Source organism: Crinia signifera, chromosome 2 (assembly GCF_055691185.1).
Source record: "Crinia signifera chromosome 2, ASM5569118v1, whole genome shotgun sequence".
In the NCBI taxonomy this organism is placed as follows: domain Eukaryota; kingdom Metazoa; phylum Chordata; class Amphibia; order Anura; family Myobatrachidae; genus Crinia; species Crinia signifera.
In genome coordinates this window covers 366,446,266-366,473,402 of record NC_139218.1, presented here as the reverse complement: position 1 = coordinate 366,473,402, position 27,137 = coordinate 366,446,266, and the positions used below count along the sequence as shown (strand labels likewise).

General features: G+C 44.7%; 1 protein-coding gene across 4 annotated transcripts in view; it reads right to left on the bottom strand.

Moving 5' to 3' along the window:
- ATM (ATM serine/threonine kinase) overlaps positions 1-27,137 on the bottom strand; it is a 108,068-nt gene that overhangs the window by 32,669 nt on the left and 48,262 nt on the right. For all 4 annotated transcript variants that reach the window (XM_083169978.1, XM_083169976.1, XM_083169979.1 and 1 more), the window contains exons 24-43: positions 26,571-26,747; positions 25,475-25,644; positions 24,316-24,562; positions 23,062-23,180; positions 21,665-21,791; positions 19,857-20,056; positions 18,869-19,046; positions 16,851-17,015; positions 15,761-15,893; positions 13,512-13,604; positions 12,945-13,116; positions 11,349-11,490; positions 9,598-9,777; positions 8,479-8,656; positions 8,048-8,135; positions 5,559-5,717; positions 3,960-4,068; positions 2,528-2,616; positions 444-546; positions 53-201 (exon numbers count right to left, since the gene is read on the bottom strand). In XM_083169978.1, the coding sequence (XP_083026104.1) occupies positions 53-201; positions 444-546; positions 2,528-2,616; positions 3,960-4,068; positions 5,559-5,717; positions 8,048-8,135; positions 8,479-8,656; positions 9,598-9,777; positions 11,349-11,490; positions 12,945-13,116; positions 13,512-13,604; positions 15,761-15,893; positions 16,851-17,015; positions 18,869-19,046; positions 19,857-20,056; positions 21,665-21,791; positions 23,062-23,180; positions 24,316-24,562; positions 25,475-25,644; positions 26,571-26,747 (2,978 nt within the window). The remainder of the gene's footprint in view (positions 1-52; positions 202-443; positions 547-2,527; positions 2,617-3,959; positions 4,069-5,558; positions 5,718-8,047; positions 8,136-8,478; positions 8,657-9,597; positions 9,778-11,348; positions 11,491-12,944; positions 13,117-13,511; positions 13,605-15,760; positions 15,894-16,850; positions 17,016-18,868; positions 19,047-19,856; positions 20,057-21,664; positions 21,792-23,061; positions 23,181-24,315; positions 24,563-25,474; positions 25,645-26,570; positions 26,748-27,137) is intronic.

Here is a 27,137-nt window from a genome sequence, read left to right as displayed (position 1 = left end):
ACAGTCCAGTTCCATACATATGTTATATACACAGTTCTAGGTCAGGCCTTACCTATGGCAGGGGCTCTGATCCCACTGCATGTTCCTCCAGGCAGCCTGGAAGCGGATTTCCTGCAGCTCGGAGGACCACTCCGCATTCTCCTGCTCCAGGCCTTGCAGGTAAGTGGACAGTATGTGGCATAAGCCAAAGTTCTGTAATGCCTGGGAGAACAGGAACATGTCATACATTGCGCTAAACTCCGGCAAGTGGGTGTCAGGGGGCAGCAGTACCGCTCAGGACATCCAATCCACATACGCGGCTGAGGGTGAGTTATTACTGCACCACATACAGCAGAGAACAGATCTTCAGGGTAATAAACGGGATCATATAAACCTTATTGTAAATTAAGATAAAAGTGGGTTTATGAATGATATGAATGAGGGACCAAGCAAAAGACAAATACCTGCATGATCCCAGCTTGGCGAGTTGCTGGAGGAAGGTTATTTTCCAGGTCGTAGGTAACCAGGGCCTTTCCCCACATGGCTTCATGTTCATACGTCCGGATTCTAACACAAACAACAACAGAGTATGTCTGGGCATTGTAAGCAGTACGAAATGGGCAGCGGATTCATGGACAAACAATCCGACAAAGAGAACATTGTGCACTGTAGGAAGATGGACCATCTGCACTGAGGAGGTAGGAGGTACTCTGAGCTGTGGTAGTATCAGATTTGTATTCTGAAACAATGCATGCTTTTCTATGTACTAGCATAACCAGACACTGACACATGGTAGCAGCAGGTGCTATGGGACCACGGACTCAGGTTATATAGTTGCAAAAAATGTTTTCCTGCTAAGCAACTGGTTCCGACCTGTTGCTCAGCCTGAATGGGGTGACACTCCATCATCAGTGAGAGGTGTGTGTACTGGATGTTAGACTGTAATGGGTGTCTGAACTAGAGGGCATAACCTGACCTGCTCATTGTAAGGTGCTATAACTGAAGTGGAGGGTACCATAGTCCGGCATAATATGAACTGTGGGCACTGTAATGTGGAATGATGTGAACTGGTGGGCACTGTAATGTAGCACAATTGATATGTTGATTGGCTGGTGTGTTATCACCTTCTACTTTATCAGGCTCAATACATCTACCCCACTGTGTGACATAATGTGTACTGGCAGCCCTACAATGTGACATCATGTGAAGTAGAGCCCTACTATGCAGGGCCGGCGCTACCCGCTCAGCACAGCCTGCAAAGCAGGCAGGCGCCGGCCCCTGAAGTCGCTATCTCCCCTCCTCTGATGCTGTAGCTGCCAGCTGCTGTATCCTGTGCCTGCCAAAGTATATGACAGGCAGCGGTGCCAGCAGTTGGGCAGAATCAGGCGCTGGAAAAGGAGGACATTGAAATTAATTTGGGAAGCCGCCGCAGCACTCTTGGACACCGGCTACCGACGCTCAACCACACGCTCCGCTGAGTGACGCTGCCCACGTCATTAAACTGGTCCGGCGCGTACAGCATGTAAGGGGAAGAGCCAGCCGAGACGTCGGGCGGCCGTGTTTCTGCTGGAGCAGGTTAACACGGCGCTGGACACAATGCTGGAGCCGGGACAGAAGAAAACGCTGGTAGGCACCTACATTACATTAGGTGAGAGGCACGGCACCATATGTATTAATACTAAGGTGGCCACTCACATGGTTAATTAGAATTGGTTGAGATAGAGAAGTGTCTGTGAGTGTGTATTCTGTGAGTGCCACAGCCACCTCTGTTCTTAATGCCTAAGAAACTGTACTGGTAGAGGAAAGGGACAGGGACTAATATATGTATATACAGTATGTGTGTCCCTATGCACAAACATAGTTCTTCAGGCACTGCTTGCTTAAAATGTTTTAAAGTGAATCCAAAACTGCATGCATGGACCAGTATAAACATGTAGAAAAGATTATAACACATCTAGCATAGCCATTTTTCCAAATGCTAGATACAAAACACTTTTAGGCAAGCAGTGCCTGAAGAACTATGTTTGTACATAGGGGAACTATTTTTTAAATGGATGCAGAGCACGCTGAAAATGAAAGAATATTGAGAGTGTCAGTTTTCTGGAGGTATATTGTGTGAGCACTACTCTGGGCATCATATGTAACTATCATTATGGTTGGCATTATGCATAAGCACAACTTTTTTGTGACGTGTGTCTCTAGAATGCGCTATTTTATAAGGTACGGGAGGGCGCAAATTTAGAGTTTGCAGGGAGGCGCCGAACACCCTAGCACCGGCCCTGCTACTATGGGTGCAAACCATTAACTAGTGAATTACTATGGTGCCCAGCTTTAAACTAAGGCACTACTATGGTCCAAAACATTATCTAGGGCACTATTATGGGGCATAAATTGAACTGCTTCGGAGAGGTGTCTATCTTGCATTATAAAAGGCAGGGGTCCCTTTTATAATGTTGATACAGGGCCCCTAGCTATGCCTCTATACTGACATGTTATTAAGATTTAGCTAAATCCTATTTCTACCATTAGTGCTGAATTTGTCCCTTACCTAGCAAGTGGATGAAGCATCTTCCCCCCTCCACACCCGTACAAACTGTCAGGCTCTCCAATGCTCCTGTAAATTTCCATCAGGAGGTCCTAACACACACAAAGAGCAAGGAAAAGAATGTGAAAACCATGTCAAAAAAAATTTAAATCTAGAACTGTCCAACTGATGAAGTTTCCAGAATATGAATCTGGTCAAAGCACAGCAAAACAATTAAAAAATAAACAAAAGGCATGTTTGTAGTTTGTACAGTATATTTATTTCCCAATAGTCCTTTTTATTTTAATTTCCAAAACATAAAAGGCGAACAGAAAAGAGAATATGGAAAGGCAGAGGAGTAGGGCAGAAGGAGCACATGCAGGTAGTATGACCACAATATTAAACAACATGAGAAACAAGCTAGTGGAAATGAAAGAGGAGCTGCAAGAAAAAAATGGGGAAGATACAGAATAAAGGGATCACTCTGTCCACAATCATTATAAATAAAAGAGAAATAATTATTCCAGGCCAAGCAAATATCCAAGCCTCGTGCCCATTTTAGTTGGGGTGGCATCTTACTGGGCTGGTACTGTTATTAAAAGGGTATACCCATAACATTTACTTATATTTACGCTAGTTTATTCCGTTTCGCTTAACAACTGGGACCACTGTTGATGAAAAGGCAAATGACATTTGAAAAAACGCCGACGTGTTCAAAAGGTCGACATGAAAAATGTTTTCTTTTTTTTTTTTTAAGTGTTTTTTAAGTGTTTTTTCATTCTTAACTATCCATGTGGACGCAGAATATAATAGTGCCTGACACATGGCGAGTGAAGTGAGCTGATGCGGTATACTTATGCGCAGTGTCCCTGCCGAGTTATGTCGACATAGACACCAAAAAACATGAAAACCGCATGTCGGCCTTTTTCATGTGTCTACAGATGGAGCCGGCTCCATCTTTGCAGTGGATGGCGGTTCTACCGCCATTCACCACCAGCGGCCGGCTACCACCAGGGGCGCGCACGCACGAGACGCTCGTGAGCCGCGTGGCAACGGAGCTTGGTGGGGTCCCTGCTGCCTCCCCCGCCGTCGCCACCGGTCCCCCTCCGAACTGTGCAGCGTCTCCCTGAAGCGGAGACGGGCAGGGAGACGCTTCCCAGCCGCCGTGATACTGGGACGCGCGTGCGCATGAGACGCACGCCTGTCCCAGTGTCTATCGCCAGCGCACGCCAGAGAGGGACCCACATTTAATATGCACTGTACTGGGCTCATTAGACATGTACAGGGCTGGACCAGCTCAGCGGCCACTGCTGCCTGGGTCGCCTGTCAGTTCAGCCAGCGACGCCCACCACAGACCCCATTGGTGCTGCTCCCCCAAGCCGCCGTGGGGTCTGCCACATATGTAGCTACGCCACTGTATCGACCCTATGACCCATCCTCCTGGCTGTAGACATACCTGCAAGCTGATCCCAGTTTCCTCTTTGCTTTTCTCGCTCATGCTGATGATGGTCATGGTCTGACTTTCCTCCTCAAACTTGAGAGCTTTGCGTGCACTGGAGCTGCTCCTGATGGCAGCAGACATAATGATATGTATGGGACTTATACTGCTGTAAGTGCTGATTAATATAAGGATGACCCTAGGCTTTATACGTGTCATTTTATTGCTTCACGACATAGTGGCTTGCACACTCTGCCGTACTGAATCCTGGTTCTCTGTCTGCCAGGCAGGTTTACTATAATCATTACCAGTCTGTGCTGTGATGACCACAGAGCATAAAAACAGTGACTGGAACAAAGTGTCCATTGCTGAACCAGCAGGGTCCTATTATTCATAAGGAAATCTAAAAATCACATCCTCTATAAAATCACAATAGACATGCAATTACTTTTAAAGCACAATCATACAAAGTTAAAGATACAGAGAACTTAGCACTGTGGAACGGTCACCTACAGGGCAAGATTCCAATTGGGAAGGTGAACGGCGACTTCCTAATATGAAACTTTATGAGGGTATTCAATATGCACTGGAAATATTGTCACTTGTTGACAAGAATAGCTTGAATTTACATTCGACCTATTCAATCTATCCAACTGTCAGAAATTTCCCGACGGTCAGATGCAACGGTCGGAAATGTTCTGATGGTTGGAAAGCCGGTGGATCGGCAAAAACAGCTGCAGATTCGACAATTAACGGCCATTTTCAACAATGCAGTTTCAACTTTTTAAAAGTCAAATGTGCATTGTCCAAAACGGGCGCTAAAATGTCGAATCTGCGGCCGTTTTTCGACAATCTGCAGCTGCATTGTTTAAGTATGCTATGGGCAACATTAGTGTTCCCGCTAGGCTGTTTTAGAAGGGCACTGCGCCCTGCCCGGTTTTTAAAGGGCAAAATGCGCCCTGCCCCTCTAGCAGCTCCCCGCTAAAAGAGCCGGTCTCCGACCGTGCCAGTGTGACCGGGGAAGCCCAGCGCAGCCGTAAATGGTGATGCCTGGCGCTTCCCTGGCAGTGCAGAGCCTTCGGAGGAGCCAAGCCCGCCCTCTACAGTGATGGCAGCGGCCGGGCCACTTTTGTGAAGTTGGTGGCCCGGGACCGCCCACAACAGTGATGTCGGCGGTCCCAGTGCGCCCCCCTTATGCTGCGCCGTGCATCGGCACCCTGCCCGCCCTGGTTCCTAGAAGGAACACTAGGCAACATCACCTCTTTTCATTACTGGAAGCTTTAGTAAATTTTCCCCTGGGCATTTAAACTTAACACACACTATATCAGTTATACACTGTCAATGTTGCTGTATGACAGTCTGCAAGCCAAACTACTATTTCTACTTTAGGTAATGAAACCAGTGTTTAATTACAGCACAGACTGGCAAGATATCAAGGCATCATTTCACACCGCCATGGGCAAAATACATAAAGGTATATTTAAAAAAAAAAGGACCAGAAAAGTGTTTGCAGAGAACAACAAAATAATATGGCAATATATATTTTTGTGCTGCACACTTTATTCCAAATCTAATGAATGTTACCGCATTAGTTCAGAGTTCCACCCAGAAACAGACCTTGCTCGCTGCTCTCCGTCTAACTTGATCTTGTCGGCGTATATTTCGGCATACAGCAGAGCGGTAAAGTGAGCCGCACAGGACTGCACCGCCATGGCAACCTCAAGGTAATTTAGATCAAGCCAGAAGTTGTCGTCAAAGGCTGTTCCCTTGCATGATCTACAACAGAAAATTAATTTGGTGGGAAAAATATCACACAGAGAGGAGAGGCGTGTTCCATTTTTATTTACAGTTAGGCCTTATGCTTAACCCTTTCAGGTCCAACGTCTAGTCAGGCTCAACAGCCCTGGCGCTAGTAGCAAATCCAATGGTGAGCCGCTTTAAAATAAGAACATTAACATCGTTCAACATTCAATGTAAACATTTTTTTAATAAAAACAAAATACAATTAATTTAAACATTCAAACCAGACTGTTTGAATTGCGGGAAAAAAAAAATTGGACTGCGAAGGGTTAAAGGGCATATGAGTCACTACCTCAAGTACAGTGTCCCATTTGCCCAGAAGTCGCCACATTGGAGGTTGACTATACAGTATACCTACAGTATGCTCCTTTCAAGAAAACATATTTCTATGTTCCCAAACCACTGCCTGAGGCACCCACTGCCATAGGGAAAGCGTGGCACCCTGGGGTGCCTTGAGAAACTTGCAGGGGTGCCTTGGGTTGGTAGTAGGGGATCAATTCAAATTATTTATGGTCAATGTAATAGGCAAAACCAGTGCTTGTGGCTTCCAATCATAAAATATGTGGACAAAGAACAAAATCTTATATCTCTGAACAGAATTAAATCTAAGGATGACATATAAACACAATTTAATTTTATATTTTTTTTCTAAATTCATCACTAAGAAACTTTTGGCCTAGGGGTGGCAAACAACATTCCGTTACCGTGATTTAAAATAGTTTGAGAATCACTGCTCTATGGGATGTCTCCTAACTGGTGCTGATTTAAAACAAGTATTCTGAGAGAGATTTGGCTAGAGAAGGAACTACTGTGATTGTGGACAGGGAAGGCACCCATGGCAGTGTTCCAGGAAAATCTGAGACAATATGTGACAATTGCCAACCCTCACACTCTCTCCCATAAGACCACTGGAAGAAATAGTGGGAATAGACCAGTTGTTGGGAATACACAGAAGAACAACAGAACAGCCAGCGTGTTATACAATATACTCTAGAATCCTGGAATTCAGGGCTGTACTGGGTGAATTTGTTATTGAGTTTGACACCAGTAGCTCTGTTGTGACTACAAAATACACAGGTGAAGGAATCTAAGCGGTGGCCAGTACGTTTCGGTTGCCTACTTTTACCACTTGGATTTAGATCACCTACATAACTAGACAAACTGCAACCTTGACTGGTTTTGTAACATAACACAGTAACACTGTCCATCTGAATCCAATTTTTATGGCCTCTGAGGAGAGACATTCAGGCACAGATAAAAGACAGCCGAGATGAGGAATATGCCTTTTTTCTATATGAAAAATCTGTGCTACGACTACTGCACTATTTACCCATATTGGCAGAGAGCACCCACAATAGAGGTGTCATCTTATCACGTTTCCAATTGCTTACATTTATGGAAATGGATATACAGTATCTGTAATGTAAGCTGTAACCTATGTCTGCACAACATTCAGCTGTTTTATTTTTTGGGGCATTTGTCACTAGTACCCCTTTCACACAGCACTTGTTAAGTGTTCACACAGTATATTGCCGTTTTTTTCCCACTTCAAAACGTTTAAGGCTGCAGTGGGAAAGTGCCAGAGTTGATTTACCGGTTAAAGATAACCGGTATTTCAAAACATTTAAAAAGCAGAGTCCTATACGTTTCAGAGATGTTTTTTATGCAGTGAGAATGGCTCTGAAACGGTATTTAGTAAAAACAACAGATTACAGACCTGTGATAGGCTGTCCCCTGCATTCTGCCTAGAATCGTGTTCAGAGGATTAAACGGGTTGACTGATGTGAATGGTATTTAAACGGTATTTAAAACGGTAATCTACTGCAATGTGAAGGCTCAGACCCGTTTTAAAATACAGTTTTTTAAAACGTTTTGGCAGTGTGAAAGCGGTATCATATTCTTGTTATACATGGTATCTGTTACGAATACGTTAACAGATTAGTTAGGCTGGTTTTATATACAGTATGGTGATACAAAAGATCTGTCTCATCACACTTGTAATCTGTTACTACTTGGAAGAGACTGTAAAGCTTAAAGCCCTATTATTTTCTTTTGATGTACATAAAAATAAAATCGCGTGGGGTTTGGGCACTATTTGTTTCCCCCACAAGATAACATATCATTAATGAAGATTATAATACTATTATTAAAACATGTTTAATGCAGATAATACTGTAATCACACACAAACATAGATGTATGACCTCAATATAATCCATAGTAATATAGGTATACAGGTATTATCTATCATATCTTATACACATGGCACAGAATACACTTGTGAGCATAAAGGAAAAGCTAATTTACCGTCTTTGTCTTCTCAAGTACTCCAGGACACTGAGCATTGTCCTCCTGGAGGCAAAGTTTATTGTCCCACGCACAAAGCCTTCAGACTCTATGTAGGAAAATGACATAATAAAGGATGAATCCGTTATTATTGCAATCTGTCTCATTTCTGGGCATTTCCTTCCTCTCAGAATAAAGTTACCCAGGTACAAGAAAGTATAATGGGAGAAATAACAACTGGGCAAAATCTGTAATGACAAGTTGCGTGTGTATACGTGTAGGGAGGGGGATCTCTGCTGAATGACTTGATATATGACTGGCCTTGTATTGTACCGCGAATGTGGGGAACTCTCCCTAGCACATGTTCCGGTATCTTTTGGAATGAATAACTTGCTGCATGTGTTCCTACAAAGGATCTATCCCTTTATTACATGTGATCTAGCAAATCATACCGGAGTCAGAACTTGCTGGAGTGGCCGATCTGGTGGACATTGGCACAGTGTGGCAGCAGGAGGTGAAGAATCCCTGGATGTGCTTTGATAAAAGTGTCCTCCATGTGTTATTGGGATCTTCTTGTAGAATATTGTGTATAAGATATGGCAACACAGCCTGGCAGAAGTCGGCTTTCACCTACAAATTCCAGACATCTAAAATTAGTAACATACATACATGGCTGCCGAGAAGAGGGGGGGTGTACTAATTACCCAGGCACGGCTTATTGGAGGGGGCCCTGGTCTGCGGCACCCACTATCTGTCTCTACTGGGCGGCAGCATCAGCAGACGGTTGGGATCATTTGGTCTACAGCACGATGGTTGACAGTCATTAGGTCGACACCATTAGGTCAACATGGAAAAAGGTTGACATGGGTCCATGTTTGACAGTCAAAAGGTCGACTTGGGATTTTTCACAGTTTTTTTGACCCGAATGTCAACACAGTCAACATGGACACAGTTTAAAGTGCACCACGTCCGCTCGCAATGCTTTGGGCACTATTTTAATTTCCCACCACGCCCTATGTCGGCACATCGCCTCAAAAAAACAGTGAAAAACCCCATGTCGACCTTTTGACTGTCACCCTAGACACTGTCGAACTAATGACCTGTCGGTTATTAGGTCGACCATCATGCTGTGGACAAAATGACCGCATCCGGCTGCAGCACAGCACACCCTGCAGTGTGCTGGAATGGGGAGAGGCTGATGCTGAGCATCTGCCTCAGTGTGATCGCTCCCCCCTCCTCGAATTGCCCCTGCCCCACCAATAATTTTTTTCCACTTGATTTCTCCATAAGGTGGCGTGGCCACGCCTTACACAATTAGGCCACGCCTCCACTATTTTGCCAGGGCTTGGCGGCCCTGCATACATCAAACAAATACTGATGGCTGTTAGTAAGGGATGGCATCCGGATCCCGGCCCTTGGGTTGCTGGCTGTCAGAAGGCCAACAGCAGTATCCCGATAGTCAGGATGGCGACATGGTTTAGGCACGCATTGCGTTTTCTGGGAGTGTATAACTTAGCGGTTGCTATGTCACTTGCTACTGGAGAGCAATATGAGCCTGCAGGATAACCGACCTCACACATTGGTCTCAGTAACAGAAGGACCTCGCTTCTCACTCCGCTGCTCTTCAGCACAGCACATGTCAGGTTCTTTATCCATTCCTCGTGGCAGCTACTTTGGGGGATCCACAAAGTGTGGTCATCCAGGCTGTCACATGCTCCCTCTGCTCCATTCATTTCCCCCAATTCAAGGAACTAGAAAATTCAACACAGCAGGTAACAACAAGGCAGTCCGGATTACTCTCAAACAGGCATGTCCAAAATATGGTCCTCCGGCTGTTGTGAAACTACACATCCCAGCATGCCTTGCCATAGTTTTAGTGTTCCCGAATAGCAAAACTGTGGCAAGGTATAATGGGACTTGTAGTTTCCCCACAGCTGGTTTATGGCCGATGTCCAATACTTTTGCCATTGATGGGGGGGGACCCTACATCGAAGGCATAGTAGAAACAAGGTTTCTTTTGTTTTTTTTCCTTCAAGGTGCCGGGACACGGAGCATAGCCCCGCCCCCTTACAACCTGGGACCTTACTTAAGGGCAGTATTCAATGAAAATATTCACATCGTGCAGCGAATCCTGTTTAGGATTCGCTGCACAGTCGCCACTGCCCGCCGTGTTCCGGAGCCTCGCTGTCCCCCCTATTCAGCGTTGCAGGGGCTCGCTGCCCCTGACAGTGAGTGTAACCCGAGCCTGAGGACGGTGGCAGGCAGGGAGATGGAAGTCTCCCTGCCTGCCCCAGAACGTATGTGGGGGGAGGTGGGCTCCCCGGGAGCCAGGCAGCACAGGCTGCCCCCTGGGAGAGCCAGCAGGGGACCAGGTATTCACTGCACCCGATCGTGCATATGTAATGATTGGGTGCAGTGAATATATGAATATCTAATGAGCTGCTCTCGGCTCCCGGCCCCCTGCTGGCTGCTCTGTGTAAAAAAATATATATATATTTTTTTTTATTAAATATATATTCATGTGCTATAAGTACATGAATAAAAATAGCATGTCCCTTCACAGAATAAAATTCCTGATTTTTTGACACCAAATGTAAAACAGCAACAACTTTATTTTAAAAGTTCACTTTCCACTTCACCATGAAAAAGATGGCGATTTGCTACACGGCGACACACGGCGAAAATCACTTAGAAAGACCGCCGTGAAACAGGGTGAATTATCCTCATTGAATACTGCCCTAAGAGTTTACTAAAGGGTGTATACAATCTCCCAAAAATGAATTTGTTGGAAACATGACCTTGGGTAAATTTGAATGACACAGTTTTTCTCTCCAATTTCTGTGTTTTTCATGAAAGTCTATAAGTATCTATCACATCGAACTTTTAACGATTTGAGTGCCAACATCTCTGTGAGAGATGTGCAAAATATCCCCTAAAAATGCCAGCGTTGCTCAAATTGGTTATATGAATTAAAAAAAAAAAAAAAAGATTATATTTCCTATATAAGGGTAAACATTACAGGTCACTATGATGAATAGAAATCTTTGCTTGTCAATTTGTCCCACCTATTATGACAAATTAACTTGGCACTCAAAGGGTTACAGTCGGTTTCTCCAGAATATATTATAATATATTAATTTACAAATATATACAAATGTAGCTTGAATCTTAACAGTAGGCAATATATGACTCCTGCAGGATATACGGAGAATGACTACAAAGAGTTTTCTGAAGTTCAAAAAGATGTTTAATAAAATCAGACCATAGTAACATCATAATCAGGGCAAATAATACTAACTACAACATAAACCATAAATAGTACCTTTTTTTTTGGGGTGCGAAAAGGCTGCAAGTACACGAGCATGGGGTCACCGCTGTCTTTGTACACCTCCCAAAACTGGCAGCCACTTTTTGTGGCTAATATGTTTTTTAAACAAGTAGCAGCGGCTGACCGAACATGGATGCTGAGACCACAAACAGAAACGCACAGATTACAACAAGGAAGTAGGAGTCACATAAAGGTATAATACTGAGGGATGAGTAGCGAGAATACAAAAACATAGTGGTCGCTAGCATTAGGCAAACCTATGCAGTATCCTGTGGTAACCATGGTAACCATTATCCTGTGGTAACCATGAGTGAAATAATATAAGCTCATACAGGGACTGATCAGAAGTGGGTTCAGAATCGGCTTAGCAGCATTTATTATGGGGTCCTGCATCTGTGACTTACTGTATATGCAAATGCCCCAATAAATCTTCTTTTGCGCGCGGCTGTATGTGCACGCACTGAGACACCCACTGTCAGTATACGGAGATATAGTGGCACAGATTGGTGCATCTTTAGATTCTGCCACCGGTTGTACCATGGAAATTTACGACAGCCTTATGGCAGGTGCAGTTCCTCGATTCCCACCATGGTCTTAACTGTCCGGGGCTTGTATATTCTCCCCGTGGTTGAGTGGGTTTGCTCCGGTTTTCTCCCACAATCCAAAAAATATACTGATTGGTTAATTGGCTCCGAACAAACTTACCCCTAGAATGTCTGAGTGCATGTACATGTGGTAGGGAATATAGATTGTAAGCTCCACTGGGGCAAGGACTGATGCGAATGTTCAAATATTCTCTGTATAGCGCTGCAGAATATGTGTGTGCTGTATAAATAACTGGTAATAAATAAAGAAATACTTTCTCCGTCTGACTATGTGAGCACCCGAATGTCTGTGTATGCAGCTACTTTCACTGAAACACCCTTGACACTCCCATAACTCTCCCGCTAAATGGAGTTTCTAGCCAATGCTGAGGCCGCAACACCAATTTTGGGCTATCACAGTAAGGCTATAACTAACGCACACATACTTTATAGTTATATACAAGCTGAAGAAATTGACATAACAATGACAGATCTTTCCATGAGAGGTATCTCACCTTTATTTTAGCTTCAATTAGTCCAGTAACTCTTAGCAACATTAATACCCCTTTCAGATGGCACCTAATTAACGGGCTAATGCTGGTAATAGGTGCGTTCTGAAAGGGGTTTACTGGTTCCAGCAACCTGGCAGCAACCCGGCATTTCGAACCGGTAAAAAAAGGGTACTTACAGATTCCTTGCTGGGGTGCTGTGCAGTGTGAATGGGTTCCCGTTCACACGAATGGAGGAGGCAGTGCTTAGAGCATCGTCAGCTCCAAGTGCTGCCTCCTCCCCCGCATGACGTCAGCGACCCGGCAATATTACCGGGTCGCTGAAGGGGTCTGAATAGACCAAAATGCAGGGTCACTCCGGGACGGAGTCATTTCAAAGTCCCGGTGTGACCCTGCATTTTGCAATTTGAAAGCGGTATAAATGTAAGTAGTTCAATGAATAGAATTCTTCTGACAAGACTGTATAAGAGTAAAAGGGAACAGGCGGCCATACGCACCAGTGATCTGTCAGGGCGTTGTTTATTAATGTCAGTATGAGGAGCAGACAATGAAGCTCCTTGTCTTGGAGAACATCCACAGCTCTTCCACAGAGCAAATCTTTCCTCTGCTGTAGGGCTATAGTGCAGAAGTCAACAGGTCCCAGTTCTCCCAGGCAGCTCCCTACTGCTTCTGCAAAAGCAAAGAGAGATTTTTTATAGATCCTCAGAGAACAACGGAATGATGCAGAACTAAAATAAGCACTGGCAGATGTCAGAACAATCATCAATGTACTAAAAAAAAACAAAAAAAAATACAAGTTCTAAAAGAAAAGAAAAAATTTAACTAATTATAGCCTTTACTTTTCTATAATTATTTTTGGAAGATATATATATACTGTTGGTAAACGCAGAACCCATGTAAGTGTGGATTATATCTTTAAATTGTAAAATAAGTTACATTTACAGACTCTCAGTGCTCTTGATCATTCTCTTCTGAGAATAACCACATCCCAAAGTGGAATCCAGTGTCAGTGATACAGAAGATATCTGGTAACTGAAATACACTACAGAAAACTAATTACTCACCCAGAACTTCTTTCCCATTGTCCAGGTGAACCGCATTCTTAGACAGCTGTAAGAGGCTTATCACCAGTTTTGCAATGGCATTATCCTGATCCCCTGAGTGATAGAAGAATACAGATTAACGACAGGTGTTAGTTTGATAGAGTTTGACATAACATCGCTTCCCTGCATTTATAAGCAAGCAATGTGCAATCAGTGTTCTGAATGATGGAACCTGGTCTAGTTTTCGAGATGGAGCTTATGAGAAAAGTTTATTCTGACAACCAGGAGTAGCTCTAGTAGTCAGCAAGCCAACTGATAAATGCACTTATTACTCCTTCAGTTTAAAATAATGCTTTGGGGTAGATTTACGACTAGGCGATCAGGGGAATCTGCGCTATCCCTGTGCGTTATAGCAGGGGATAGCGCTTCCCCTGATCTATCACACCCGCCGAGCGTTTACTCTAACGCCGGCGGTGTGGGGCAGGAGGCATAGCGCAGGGGCGATATTTTGCACTGCGCGCCTGCCTCCTGCCGGATTTATGACCGTTCCGCCGCCTGCAGCTGTCGACTTCGCCAGCAGCAGGCGGCGATGCCCTATACCTAACAGCAGGGACAGGGCTGTCCCTGCTGCTGGCGCTGAGCTGCGCTGGGATCTCGCGAGACTAGCGAGATCCTGCGCATGCGCAGTGAGCCGGCCTGGGGGGGGGGAGGAGACGGCGCATCAGTATTAACTGATGCGCTGGGGACAGCACCGGAGGGGGGAGTTAGCGCTCCCCCACTCCGGCGGCAAGATCTTAATAGATCTTGTCGGTGTCCCCTCCTGCTTCGCCTCGCTAATGAGGCGAAGCAGGAACTGTTATAGCGGCGCGATAGGCGCCGCTCTAATAAATCTACCCATTTAAGTGCCAACGTTGCTGTGAGGGATGTGCAAAATATCCGCTAAAAATGCCAGGGCCGTAGTGGAAGAATACGAATCACTTTAGTTATTGCCGGCAAATGATCTGAAGTCAAATAATTAAAGCTTAGTTAAATATTGCATCCAGAGAAGAAAAAAAAAACAGTCGCTGTGAGCGGCGCTGGCATTTTTTAGCGGATATTTTGCACACCTCTCACAGCAACATTGGCACTCAAAGGGTTAAAGGTCGACTTTCTATTTTATTTAATACAATAGTACGAGAGAGACAAATAACCCCATCATGAATTTCCCATAACTGGAATGAAAAAGACTCCCAGCAGTACAATGACGGCTCTAACAGGAATTATGTTTAAACCACTATCCTAACAATTCTCTATATTGCACATATAACAAAAGGGCATATAAGATACTGGGGACACAAAGGAGCAGATTGAACAATGAGTGATCTCCATGTTATAACTTGCCAATCAGCTCCTGTCATGTGTTTGAAAATAACAGTAAGGACCTGATTGAGTGGAGAAACATTTAACATATTACTTACGGTTAAATCTGCTACAAAGTTCTCAAGACTCTAAGGAGTTAAATTGAGGGGCAATGCTGCAATCTTATTAAATTCAACAAATATAAAAGGGGTATGTTCAATGGTTTTTGCGAGCCGTGCTGACTGCTCGCTGTCACAGTTAGCACGGTCAGTATTCAACTGCCCCCCCCCCCCCCCCCCCTGCACACACCGTTTCCACGTTGCTGGGTTTTTACAGCGACGTGGAAATGACATGTGCGGTCACCAAAACAGCGAGGCTTATGGCTAAATGCAGTGGGTTTCCTGCATTAGCTGCGAGCCTCGCTGTTTGGGGGAATCCTCTCAGTCATCTGACAGTGAGGGTTCCCCCGGAACATTGAATACGGTGAGCGTCCAGCGCGAGGGTTAAATGGCGAGGGTCGCATTGAATACACTCCAAAAACGTAAAACAAAGACTATTAAATTACCATTTATTGGCTAAGATTTAACAACATTTTAGCACTGTGGCAGATGTTCGATACAAATCTATTATAATGAAAACTATCCTGGGTGAAAAGCATTAATATAATGCCCTGATACCGTCAAAAATGGGGATACCGTATTTGGAATTGAAAACTTAGTTTCAGTTTAAAGTTCCATTTACTGGTTTAACAGATGTAACAGAAAAATGTACAGAAACAGATGTAATTAAAAATAAAAAAGCTTTTGTGCGAAGTAAAATATATAGGTTTTGGTTTTCTTATTTTGCAATCAACAATATCAACATTTTGCATCTTAATGGCTAGTATAAATAATAAACAGCAAGAGAGACTTGTCAATTTGCTAACACAATACCTTGGAAGTCACGCACAAGATCTCTCATTTCATCCTTGTGTTGCTCCAGTTGTTTTCTTAAATCATTTAATCCTTCCAGCCTGGTTAATGGGAGCGAATCACAAACACTGACAGACAGAAAATGGCTTACCTCCTAAGAGACAAAACACGCAAATCTTATCAACTCATTCACGTTCAACGATATGGAAAAACTGGAATTGAAAACTGCTCTACAGGTAAATGAAGAATTATAGTGTCCGTAATATCCAAACCAGCAAATCAAATGTTTGCTTCCACTTTCCAAACAGTAATAGAAAAATATCAGGCTAATATTGGGTTTAAGTGCCCAACTCTCATTTTCTACCTGAAGCACATTCTCATTGGTGTGTGCTGGTGATGTTCCTCGCTGTACGCATCTACTTTTCTCTTTCCAGGGTTATGGCTTGTACTGGTTTCCTGCCATTCACACAGGCAGACCTGCTATATCTAATGCAGCAACAATACTGTGTGCCATAACCCTACTGTTGCCTTCCTGAGCCCTAATCTGTTAAAGTCCTGACTAACATTTGTGCTGCTTTCCGCCATTTGCCCTATAGCCAACCACACCATTGGTAAGTGAGCTGCAAAACCCATAGGGCAGTATTCAATGCGGCTGGAGATGGGGTTAAACGTCGGGGATCACCAAAAACAAGTGACCATTGCCGTTTAACCCCTGCGCCATATGCAATGTCCTGGGGGAACCCTCGCTGTGAGAAAACGGCGAGGATTCCCCCAAACAGCGAGGTTTGCGGCTAATGCAGGTAGCCTGCTGCATTTAGCCACAAGCCTCGCTGTTTTGGTGGCCGCACACGCTGTTTCCACATCGCTGTAAAAACCCAGCAAGGTGGAAACTGCGTGTGCAGGGGGGTCAGCTGAATACTGACCGTGTGAGCTGTGACGGCAAGCAGTCAGCACTACTCGCTGTCACAGCTTGCAAAAACCATTGAATATACCCCATAGAATCAGGCATGTTTCCAGGGTGCATGGCTCCTATGTCAGTGGTGTAGTTGGTGATCTAGTCACCTGTAGAGCAGTTTTCATAATGTGCCACTCTATGGTTAGCAGGTGGTACCTCCATGAGTGAGAAAGCCCCTCTGCTGTACTTGATTTTCTGGTGTGCTTGTCGTAGGTTTTTAAACAGAGGATGGTCAGGAAAGGGGTCCAGAAGTTTAATAGTGTGGTAGAGGTTTTCGTTGTCTTGGTTTTCAACTACCAAAAAGTTCAATAAACCGCATACCTGTAGGTTACACGTATGTTACACATTACAGTATCCTAGAAACATATATTCTACACCAGCTTTCCGCCACTATATGGTAATATAAAAATTCCATAATAGAACACATATAAAAACAAAAACACACAAAAAAGTATGTTCCTGTGTACGCCGAAAATTCAGGGAATACATTGCGTAGCCTCAGCATTCTATATAGGGGTTTCATAATTTGACAAACAAGACTTCTCACTAAATTCATGAAGCAATCTAGGCTTAAGGGGTAGATTTACTAAAAGTTCTAAAAATTATAAGTAGTACCAATCAGATTCTGTTGGTAATTAAAGGTAAGAGCTAATTGGATGCTACTGGCAACTTAAACCACTTTCTTTTAAACGGTTCTGCTGATCCCCACAAGAACATGCACAGTTCCAACCCTGCTGTTTGGACCTATCACGGAACAAATGTCTTTTTTGGAAATAATGTCCATCGCCACAGATATTTTCTTTATTGGGTGCAGTGCATCGTTTCATATAATAATAATAATTTTATTTATAAAGTGCTCTTTCTCCCATATGACTCAAGGCATTTTCCAAGCATGAAAATATACGGTACAAAGGATTTATAACACCGCAATAGCACAATACTCAATGTAGGGTTGGGTGCAGACAATTTAGGTAATAACTTCTACAGGTTATATATTCCAACCATTAGAGCTACAGGTCGAGTATCCCGTATCCGAATATCCGTTATCTGAATTATTCCGAAAACCAGACATTCCAGAAAGTGAAAAAAAAATTTTTTTTTGCTAAAAACTCACTGGGGACATTTGTAACAGCATCACTGGGGACATGATATGTAACTGGTACTATATATGTGCAAGACAATGATTGCTTGGCATTCAAATTCAGTGCTGAGATAGCACACACATTTTGTTTCACGTTTTGAAACCTTGTTTTTTGAACAAATAAAATATATTTGTGTGTATTTTATGTGGTAATAAAATATATTTGTGTGTATTTTATGTGTTTATACAGCATAAATGCAAGATACTTCAAAATACATCATTGAAATATTAAAATATTCCGAAATACGGAATAATCCGTTATCCAAAATTCTCCTGGTCCCGAGCATTTTGGATAAGGGATACTCAACCTGTACCAGGTGAGACTGTCAAGTTGGGCACACTACGCAGGGCAAGCAGTGGCAGAGAACTGTAGGGTGGCGTTGAATTGTGATGCCGGGTATGTGACTCTGTGAGTGTGCAAACATCCACGGCCCCACTGGAAATAATTTCTTGGCATAATTGGCCCCTGGGTCTAGTAAAGCCCACACCGTACAGCCAGCACCCATCTTTAATTACCTCTCAGAAAATGGTGCAGTGGCTATTGTACCCGTAACTAGCACATGCGCAGTAATGATTAGTCTCCACAAACATGACTGGCGCCATGCTTCCGGAGACCTAGAGATTAGTCTCCGGGAAAACAATTGGGGCCAATCTTTGAAGTCACGGTCTTGGAAAGTTGAGACATCCTGCCACCAGTACATAAGATACCCCATTAAAAACACAGGATCTGATTAGTATGGTAACCAACAGATCCGTAACAGATCCTTATTCAGATTGCAGTATTACCCAGAAATAACCCAAATGTGTAAGATACAATGGGGCAGATGTATTAAGCCTTAACAAGAGATAAATGCAAGGTTGATAAAGAGAGATAAACGTCCAGCCAATCAGCTCCTTACTGACTTTTTTCAAACACAGGCTGTAACATGGCAGTTAGCAGGTGATTGGCTGTTCGTTTATCTCTCCTTATCACCCTTGCATTTATCTCTCTGGCCCAATGACGCATATGAAAACTTAAAGGAAAGCATATCACCTGCTCCTGAATTTCTGCCTGGCTCTTTGCCAAAGGAATGAGACTGCCAACAATGACATGCAGGTGACTCTCCAGTGCATCCTTGCAGTAAGTGACCGCTGCCCGGCAAACCCGGTACAACAGGTCAAGACACAGCATGAGACTGCGAGTGGAGACTTCATCCGTAGTGCAGGCGACTCTAAAATGTAAGGAATGATGTAGAGTAATCAAATCTTTTATTCAGAAACCAAAATTGATGTTCTGACAAAAACAAACAATGAAATAAGGTAATGCAATCAGTACTCGTATTCAACCATAAGGCAAAGCACAAATTCATCACATGGAAGTGAATGACTGAATACTGTCTATATGCGCAGCAGAAACTTAATGTGCTTTGTAGCTTCATTGAGCAAATGAGGCTTTGCATAGCGACATCAGAGGAGAGGGGAACCATCAGGGGTTCTTGTAGAATAACACTTTTAGGAAAAAACATATCATCTTCCTAACTGGTCTAGGAAATAGGGGTGGCCATCATTGCTATTGCCTTCGATGGTTGCCATCGACGGCAATAGTGCAACCGGCCATCGATGGTGGCATACTATGCAATTGATGGTTTTTTCTATCGATGGTCATCTATTTTCTTTGACTGATTGGCCAGTGGGCCTATCAGAATCTGGGGGCGGGGCATCACATATGTTGGGGCGGAGCTATACTCGTGTCCCAGCCCCTTAAGGAGAAAAAAAAGAAAACAAAATAAACTATTCGGTTATACTTTTGAAACCAGCTGGTTCTCCCCCATCGATGGCAGTATTCTACATCGGCCATAAACCACTGATGATTAGGAATCATCAATGGCCATCCCTACTAGGAAACAGGACGCTGACCGATGTCTGGGCTCTGTAAAAGGATCTTAGAATACACTAAAACTGGGCTTTAATCCGGTATTAAGAAAAGCTTCCAATACCGTGCATTCATATACAAAAGGAAGCGCGGCCCACCAAACATGTACCTGCTATTGATGTTGTGGATCAATGTGTAGATGACATCTCTGAGGACGAAGGCCCAAGCTCCCCCTAAACCGTCTTTAATTTCTACCAGCAACAGGTTAACAAAGAGATGGTAAATGGTGAGGATCTGGTGCCTCCGGTACACGTTGCTGCTCTCTGCAGCCTGTCTGCATATGGAGAGCAAGATCTTCTGGAAAGAATCCTGCAAGAACATCAGGAATATTGAATACAATTACATTTGGTTCTGGATGATAGATTGACAGCATCTAAATAGACAGTGTATAGTTCGACATGCAACAGGCTGATAAGGCCAAAAGGTTGACATGAAAAAAGGTGAACATGACCGTCACAATTTTTTTTTGTGGGGGGGGGGGGTGCCTTTTTCATACCTTACCATCCACGCGACTACAAATGAGAATGTAAAGATTTTTGGAAGGAGCGCTTGGTGAACTTTATACAATGTGGCTCATGTATCTGTAGTGGGGAAAGGGGTGGCTAGGAGGGACTCCCTCCGCAAATTAGCCGGGAGTCCGCTGTCACGCTGCTGTCATCTCAGACAGCCCAGCAGCGTGCGCCTGCAGCTGCCCTGCCCGGCGCCCGCCTGCCCTGCTCACCCGGACCCTGGAAAAAGAGGACGTCACGGGTCATGCACCCGCCGCACGTCACTCTTCTCCCTGGCCTCTTCTGCTGCTGCTCGGGCCGGCTCCCGGGCAGCGCGGCGCAGCATAAATCAGGAGAAGACTCCTCCCCTACCTGCTACACACAGACAGTCACTCCCTCCTCCCTGGCTGCAGCACGTCATCAACATCACTGCTTCCCAAGCGCTGGCTGTAGCCTGGAGGAGGAGGCTGACTTTCTGCTGCCGCCTGCTGCTGTGCGCTGTCTCAAGGACCAGGTGAATTTTATTTTTTAAATAAAGATATTAAATAATCATGATGGGAATAATCATGGGGTTTGGGTGGGGGGGCATTCTGCAGTCCCCCCTTGTCAACGAGCTATTTTAGTCCCCCTTGTTAACGAGCTATTTAGTCCCCCTTGTCAACGAGCTATTTTAGTCCCCCTTGTCAACGAGCTATTTTAGTCCCCCTTGTCAACGAGCTATTTTAGTCCCCCTTGGCAACGAGCTATTTTAGTCCCCCTTGGCAACGAGCTATTTTAGTCCCCCTTGTCAACGAGCTATTTTAGTCCCCCTTGGCAATGAGCTATTTTAGTCCCCCTTGGCAACGAGCTATTTTAGTCCCCCTTGGCAACGAGCTATTTTAGTCCCCCTTGGCAACGAGCTATTTTAGTCCCCCTTGGCAACAAGCTATTTTAGTCCCCCTTGGCAACGAGCTATTTTAGTCCCCCTTGGCAACGAGCTATTTTAGTCCCCCTTGGCAACGAGCTATTTTAGTCCCCCTTGGCAACGAGCTATTTTAGTCCCCCTTGGCAACGAGCTATTTTAGTCCCCCTTGGCAACGAGCTATTTTAGTCCCCCTTGGCAACGAGCACTTTCAGCCCCCCCTTGGTAACAAGCAGTTTTAGTCCTGCATTGCAATGAGCTATTTCAGTCCCTCTTGGCAATGAGCATGAAGCACCTTGGCATCGAGCATGAAGCCCCTGGCATTGAGCATGAAGTTCCTAGCAATGAGAATGTAGGTAAGTGGCACTTATGTGTCAAATATGTAATGGGCATTATGGTTTGTTATATAGTATGTAATGTGTATCATGTGTGGCCTTATGTGTAATGGGTATTACAAAGTTTGCTAAAATGTGCAATGGGCATTGCAGTGTGTGGTATAATGTTTACATCCCTTGTATGTCTACTCACCGGGGTCTTGGAGAGAATCGCCACCAGACTCTTCATCTTGCTTTTGTGACAACTGCTGATATAATCCAAAGTTGCTTTAATTACATATGAGGGGAAATATGGGGGATTTGGCGCTGGATCCAATTCCCTAAAAGAAAAATAAATATATAATTATCTGTATAATGTACAGTATATGTGTAATATGTATAAAAAAATGAATAAAGAATTGCACAATTTATTTATGAAGTAAGCACCGGATCTAGCACCGGATATAGCAATCAATCCACCACCACCACCTGTCTTCCAGGTTTACAGAAGATCATAGCTGCAGAAGTAGCTATCGGTAAACAAACAATTTGCTGTGCTAGCCTCCTACGTATGGGGCCATACATTAATTGTACCGTGTATGGGCACATAACTCTCTGGTGAAAATACACTGCAGTGGCCAGTATCTCTGCACTATAAGACGCAGACCAGGCCTGGGTGTGGTATGATTCACCGACAGTCGGGATCCCGACCGCCATTATCCCGACATCTGGATCCCTACTGCCTGGTCTCAGACAGCGTGGCCAGCGCAATAAAGCCCCTTGCGGGCTCGCTGCGCTTGCCACACTGCGGGCACGGTGGCAAGCTACGCTCGCCACCTATTCTATTCTCCCTCTATGGGGGTCGTGCACCCCCACGAGGGAAAATAGCCGACGGCAGTCGGGAACCCGGCCGTCTGTGTTTTAACAGTCGAGATCCCGACGTCGGGTTAATGACTGTCGGGATCCCGACTGTCGTGCCCCCGTCCGGCACCCCCAGGCCTTGTGGGACAACACTGAACGACATCTGCACATGTGCAGGTCTCAAACCATCGGAGTTGGTTACTTAAAAAGCCTGATTCAGACATATGCATTCACACTAAGAGTCACAACTGAGACACAAGTAGTAAATTGTAAAAGAGTAGCAAAAATGTTGAAAAAGCGCACAATCTAGGATATCCACCAATGGACTTCTATGGAATCTTCTGTCTTAAGCAGATATTTGTCACTGCTTTGAACCAGCTATAATTAGCGAGAGCAAGGCCAGGGAGGCAGCCCAATGGGCAGCAGTCATACAAAAGAGCTTAAAGGAACTGCACGCCGTCCACTGTAGAACTCTGCATGGTAAGGGTAGGGGCATGGTAAGGGTAGGGGCCCCTCTGCCAGGCCTGTCGCAGTGCCCAGTCATCCCTCCCTTATTAAGCCACTGGAACCTCTGGTATAAGTGTAGGAGGACACATCTGTACGTAGGCAACAACATTTATAACCAAACGACAAATTATTTGCCAATCTACGGCCGTGCCAACTCTACATACAATCCTGATAACACAGTTTTAGTACATTGTTAAGAAGGACATTACATCATAATGACGCATTCCCTCTGCTCATCCTTACCTTGTGAACTGGAAACCCTGCGTCTCACCCCCTACAGCACCACTGGGGGACTCATGTAAAGTCATCAGTAATTCCACAACAATATCTGGTAGATTTCGCAGGAACAAGTTGTCAATTTGCTAAAGAGAAACACATTTTTTGTAACAACTTTTACAACAGTGTGTCCATCTCGGGGACACTGGCACCCACGGCGCTGAGGAACTGGCACATCAAGCTAAACTATTTCTCGCTTACTTCTAGGATTGAAATTCTTTTGCAAGCTACTGTATGTTATATGTAGGCAGACTACTTTGTAGTTCTATAGACTTAGACAAGGGAAATGTGTCCTCAGGAGTGTAAGGGCTTCCAGTACCACTGCATGTGCATGAGCTGGCTAAGCCATGTTTTCAGGCAGCTGTGCCCTACCTTTAATCATACCTGGTGCTGTAAAATATAGTGCTTTCAGCCAAGCCGGGCATGGCCTTATGGGGAAGAGGCATGGCTTAATGGGGAAGGACGTGGCCTAAACCCAAGTTTTGTCACTGCGTAGATGCTGGGATAGTCAGTCAGCAGACCTGGCCTCCTACACTGTGACAGAAGCCAAATGTTGCACACCTGGCTCCTGTCAATGAGCGAGAGATGGCATTTTAAGGTCACCCCTTGGAGATTGACACCTGTGTGGCACGGGTGCAGTATGGCAGACCGACGGGGGGGGATCCCGACTGCCGGTGCTCCGACAGGGGGGCGAGCACAAAGAAGCCACTTGCGGGCCCGGCTTCGCTCGCCAGGCTGCGAGCTCAGTGGCTCGCTTAGCCCCTGTGAGTCAGGATCCCCCCTGTTGGAGCACCGGCAGTCGGTATTCTGACGTCGGGATACTGACCACCGGGCAGTCATCCGGAGCCCGGTAGCACGCACCCCCTGCATCCCCTTAGTGACATCACTTTATTCAGGGCTAGCAAAGCCATAAATGCATTATTACCATTGCTAGCCAGTTGCTATGGGCAAAATCCCATCTGCAATAGAACTCCCGTCTTAGTAAATTTACCCCCATCACGTCAGTGCCCCTGCCACGGTCAGCCTTGTCCTCACTAACTCAATCACCATGTGACAGGCCACTGTCCATTAATCTTCTGGAATACTCTGTGCAGCTGTGACCACACCCCTGACTCCCAATTCAGCAAAACCACACCCCGGACTCCCAATTCAGAAAAATCTATGGAGATAACAAATAGGTTCTAAGACTCTGTATAAATCCCTTCAGCAGCTTTGTCGTACCTGAGTCCCCAAACAGTTGTCATTTTGTAGCAAATCATAGACCTTATAGGCAACTTCTCTCTTCTTTGCCATCTCCGTGTCGCCTGAGCATTCAGACACAAAGTAGGGCAGGATATTCACTAGAATCCTCGGGAAACAGTCAGCCAGCAGCAGCTTCCAGTCTTCACCAATGCACTGAGCCACAGACTTCACCTCATCAAACTCGCTCCGTATGACCAGATGTGGGACAACAACTTTATAGCAGGATCTGAAAGAAGAGGTTTCACTTCGTTGTCAATATTCCTTTGTTCACATGGTACATATACTGTATATTCTGCGCCTGAGTTTTAATGAGACATACCAATTATAGCAGTAATGGAGTTTACAATCTGTTCTTTCTAAAAGTGTCCGGTTAATAGGACAACAGTCAATAGGTCGATCAAATGATTGTCTACCTAGACACTAGACCAGTGGCGGCCAAACCGGTCCTCGACATCTACCACCGGTCCAAGTTTTCCAAATCACCTAGCTGGTGCACAGCTGTAGTCATTACTAACTGTCACATTTTCAAACCTGCTGCTTTCATTCCTACTATAAGGCAGTAAACATTATGGTTTCAGATATTAATGGGTTGTTTTTTTTAATTTTTAAAGACCCTAAGGTGCTACTAGGTCTATAGGTTAAAGATTTACCAACCGGATGGCTTATTATGTAAGATTCAAATAAACACAAATACACCATGATGGCTATAAGCCAATAAACTCTATTAATTAACAAAGGACCACAGTAGAGAGGTAACAATGATGTTGGTTTCGCACATGGTGTGGTTTTTTTTAAATTAGTAAACAGTAATTTAGGCGTAAAGGTAAAGAGATTAGAAAAAATGAATAGAAGAAAAAGAGGAATCTCCTTTCAGTCCGTAGCTACTGCTGCTGCTTGCTGGGAGATGCACCGATGCCAATATAGCAAGTGAGCAAGTGCTTTCAGACTTAATTCGCCCACTTAAGGAGTTAGTGGGCTTCTGCTGTTGGGGCCCAATATGTGGAACCACTTGGTTAACCTTAGGTCCTTGCAGGTGAGCTACGCACACATGGACTCATGGACTGTAAAAGGGGGTGGTTAGGTGTCCGCATTCTGCAAATCTGGATGCCGCTGTCGGTCTTTTGTCACCACCACTTACCTGTAGAAATCTTTGAGTGTGGTATAATTTAACAAGGTGTAGGGAAAAGTTGAAAGGTTGTATCCAGGAACCTTCATTCTCAGCCACTCAAAGACCAAGTAATCCAAGTGTGAGGCCATAAAGTCTTTTACAGTTCTATATCCAAGAGTGGTAGACACTTTCTGTAAAACCTATTTACAAACAGGAAAATTCATTAGAACATAAAACTGTCAGGAAAGGTGTCAATGAAACACTGTAACTGAGGTTCTTTAATTCTTTAAAATGCATTCTCTTTTCTGCGGATTTCTTTTACACTTAACATTTCCTACTGTTCACAGAGGCTTAGCGTGCCTTACAACGACCATCCTGGGGGTATTTACAATTTGCTCCATCTAGTGGCCACCGGCATGAACCACACTTAAATTTCCCGTGTCCTGCAACTACCGACACCAATCTGTCTTTAAAGTGTTACCATAGAGTTCACCTATCCCTGTTCAGAATGTATTATGACTAGTGATCCCTCATGTCCGGTTTCCCTCAGAGCATCTCCTATTGGACTGTGATCCTAGTAAGAGGCTCTGAGCTCAGGTCTGGAGCTTAATTAGAACACATCTGGTTGACCATTTTCCACTGCTGCTTGAGTGGGAATTGATTGGAATATTTCAGATCACCACATGTGCTTGTCACAATACTATACCTGGCTGTCTCAACAGCCACTAGCCAATATAATCTCCAGTTCAACTCATATTTTGCTTTTTTTTTTTTTAAAGCCTTTCATGTATTCATCTCTTTCACTGTATCATAAGTAGGATGTGAACTCTTGGGTCAACCAGAAATTGGTCGACAGACAAAATAAGGGGCAGAAAAAAAAAGGTGACACCATTTTGTGTATGTTCTGACATGAAGCCTACCTCAGATGGAACTCCGATAGGAGGGTGTTGTAGCCCCCCTCCAGGCCCTGCCATCCCACTGCCCCAACTCACTGCTGCCCACAGACTTGGAACACCCCTAGGCATTTGCCTAGGTTGTCTATGAATAGGACCGGCTCTGCATTCTGTGATTACCATTGGGTCCCATTTCCAAGATCTCTCATCAAAATATGGAAAAATGAACTTACTTTTCTAATGTGCTGAGGATCAAGGCCATTTTCTTTGACAGACTGATAGATAGCAAACAGTGCCTGCTTCTCACACACTGGGCTGGAGAGCAGAATCACAGACACCAGCATGAGCAATGTAGAGTTCCTGTTATGTTTCTCATCGGAGAGCTGCTCTGGATCCAGATTGCTGCAAGACTGTATAATAGGGAAATCTGAAGTTGTGATAACGTCTATAGAAAAGGATAAGAATGCTTGTAAAAAAAGGGAAGGACAGATTAATTGGGAAAATGGCAACTCTGGGGGAAACGGAGGCAGGGAGCACTCTGGGGGAAACGGAGGCAGGGAGCACTCTGGGGGAAACGGAGGCAGGGAGCACTCTGGGAGAAAACGGAGGCAGGGAGCACTCCGGGGGGGAAAACGGAGGCAGGGAGCACTCCGGGGGAAAACGGAGGCAGGGAGCACTCCAGGGGGAAACTGAGGCAGGGAGCACTCCAGGGGGAAACTGAGGCAGGGAGCACTCCAGGGGGAAACGGAGGCAGGGAGCACTCCGGGGGAAACGGAGGCAGGGAGCACTCCGGGGGAAAC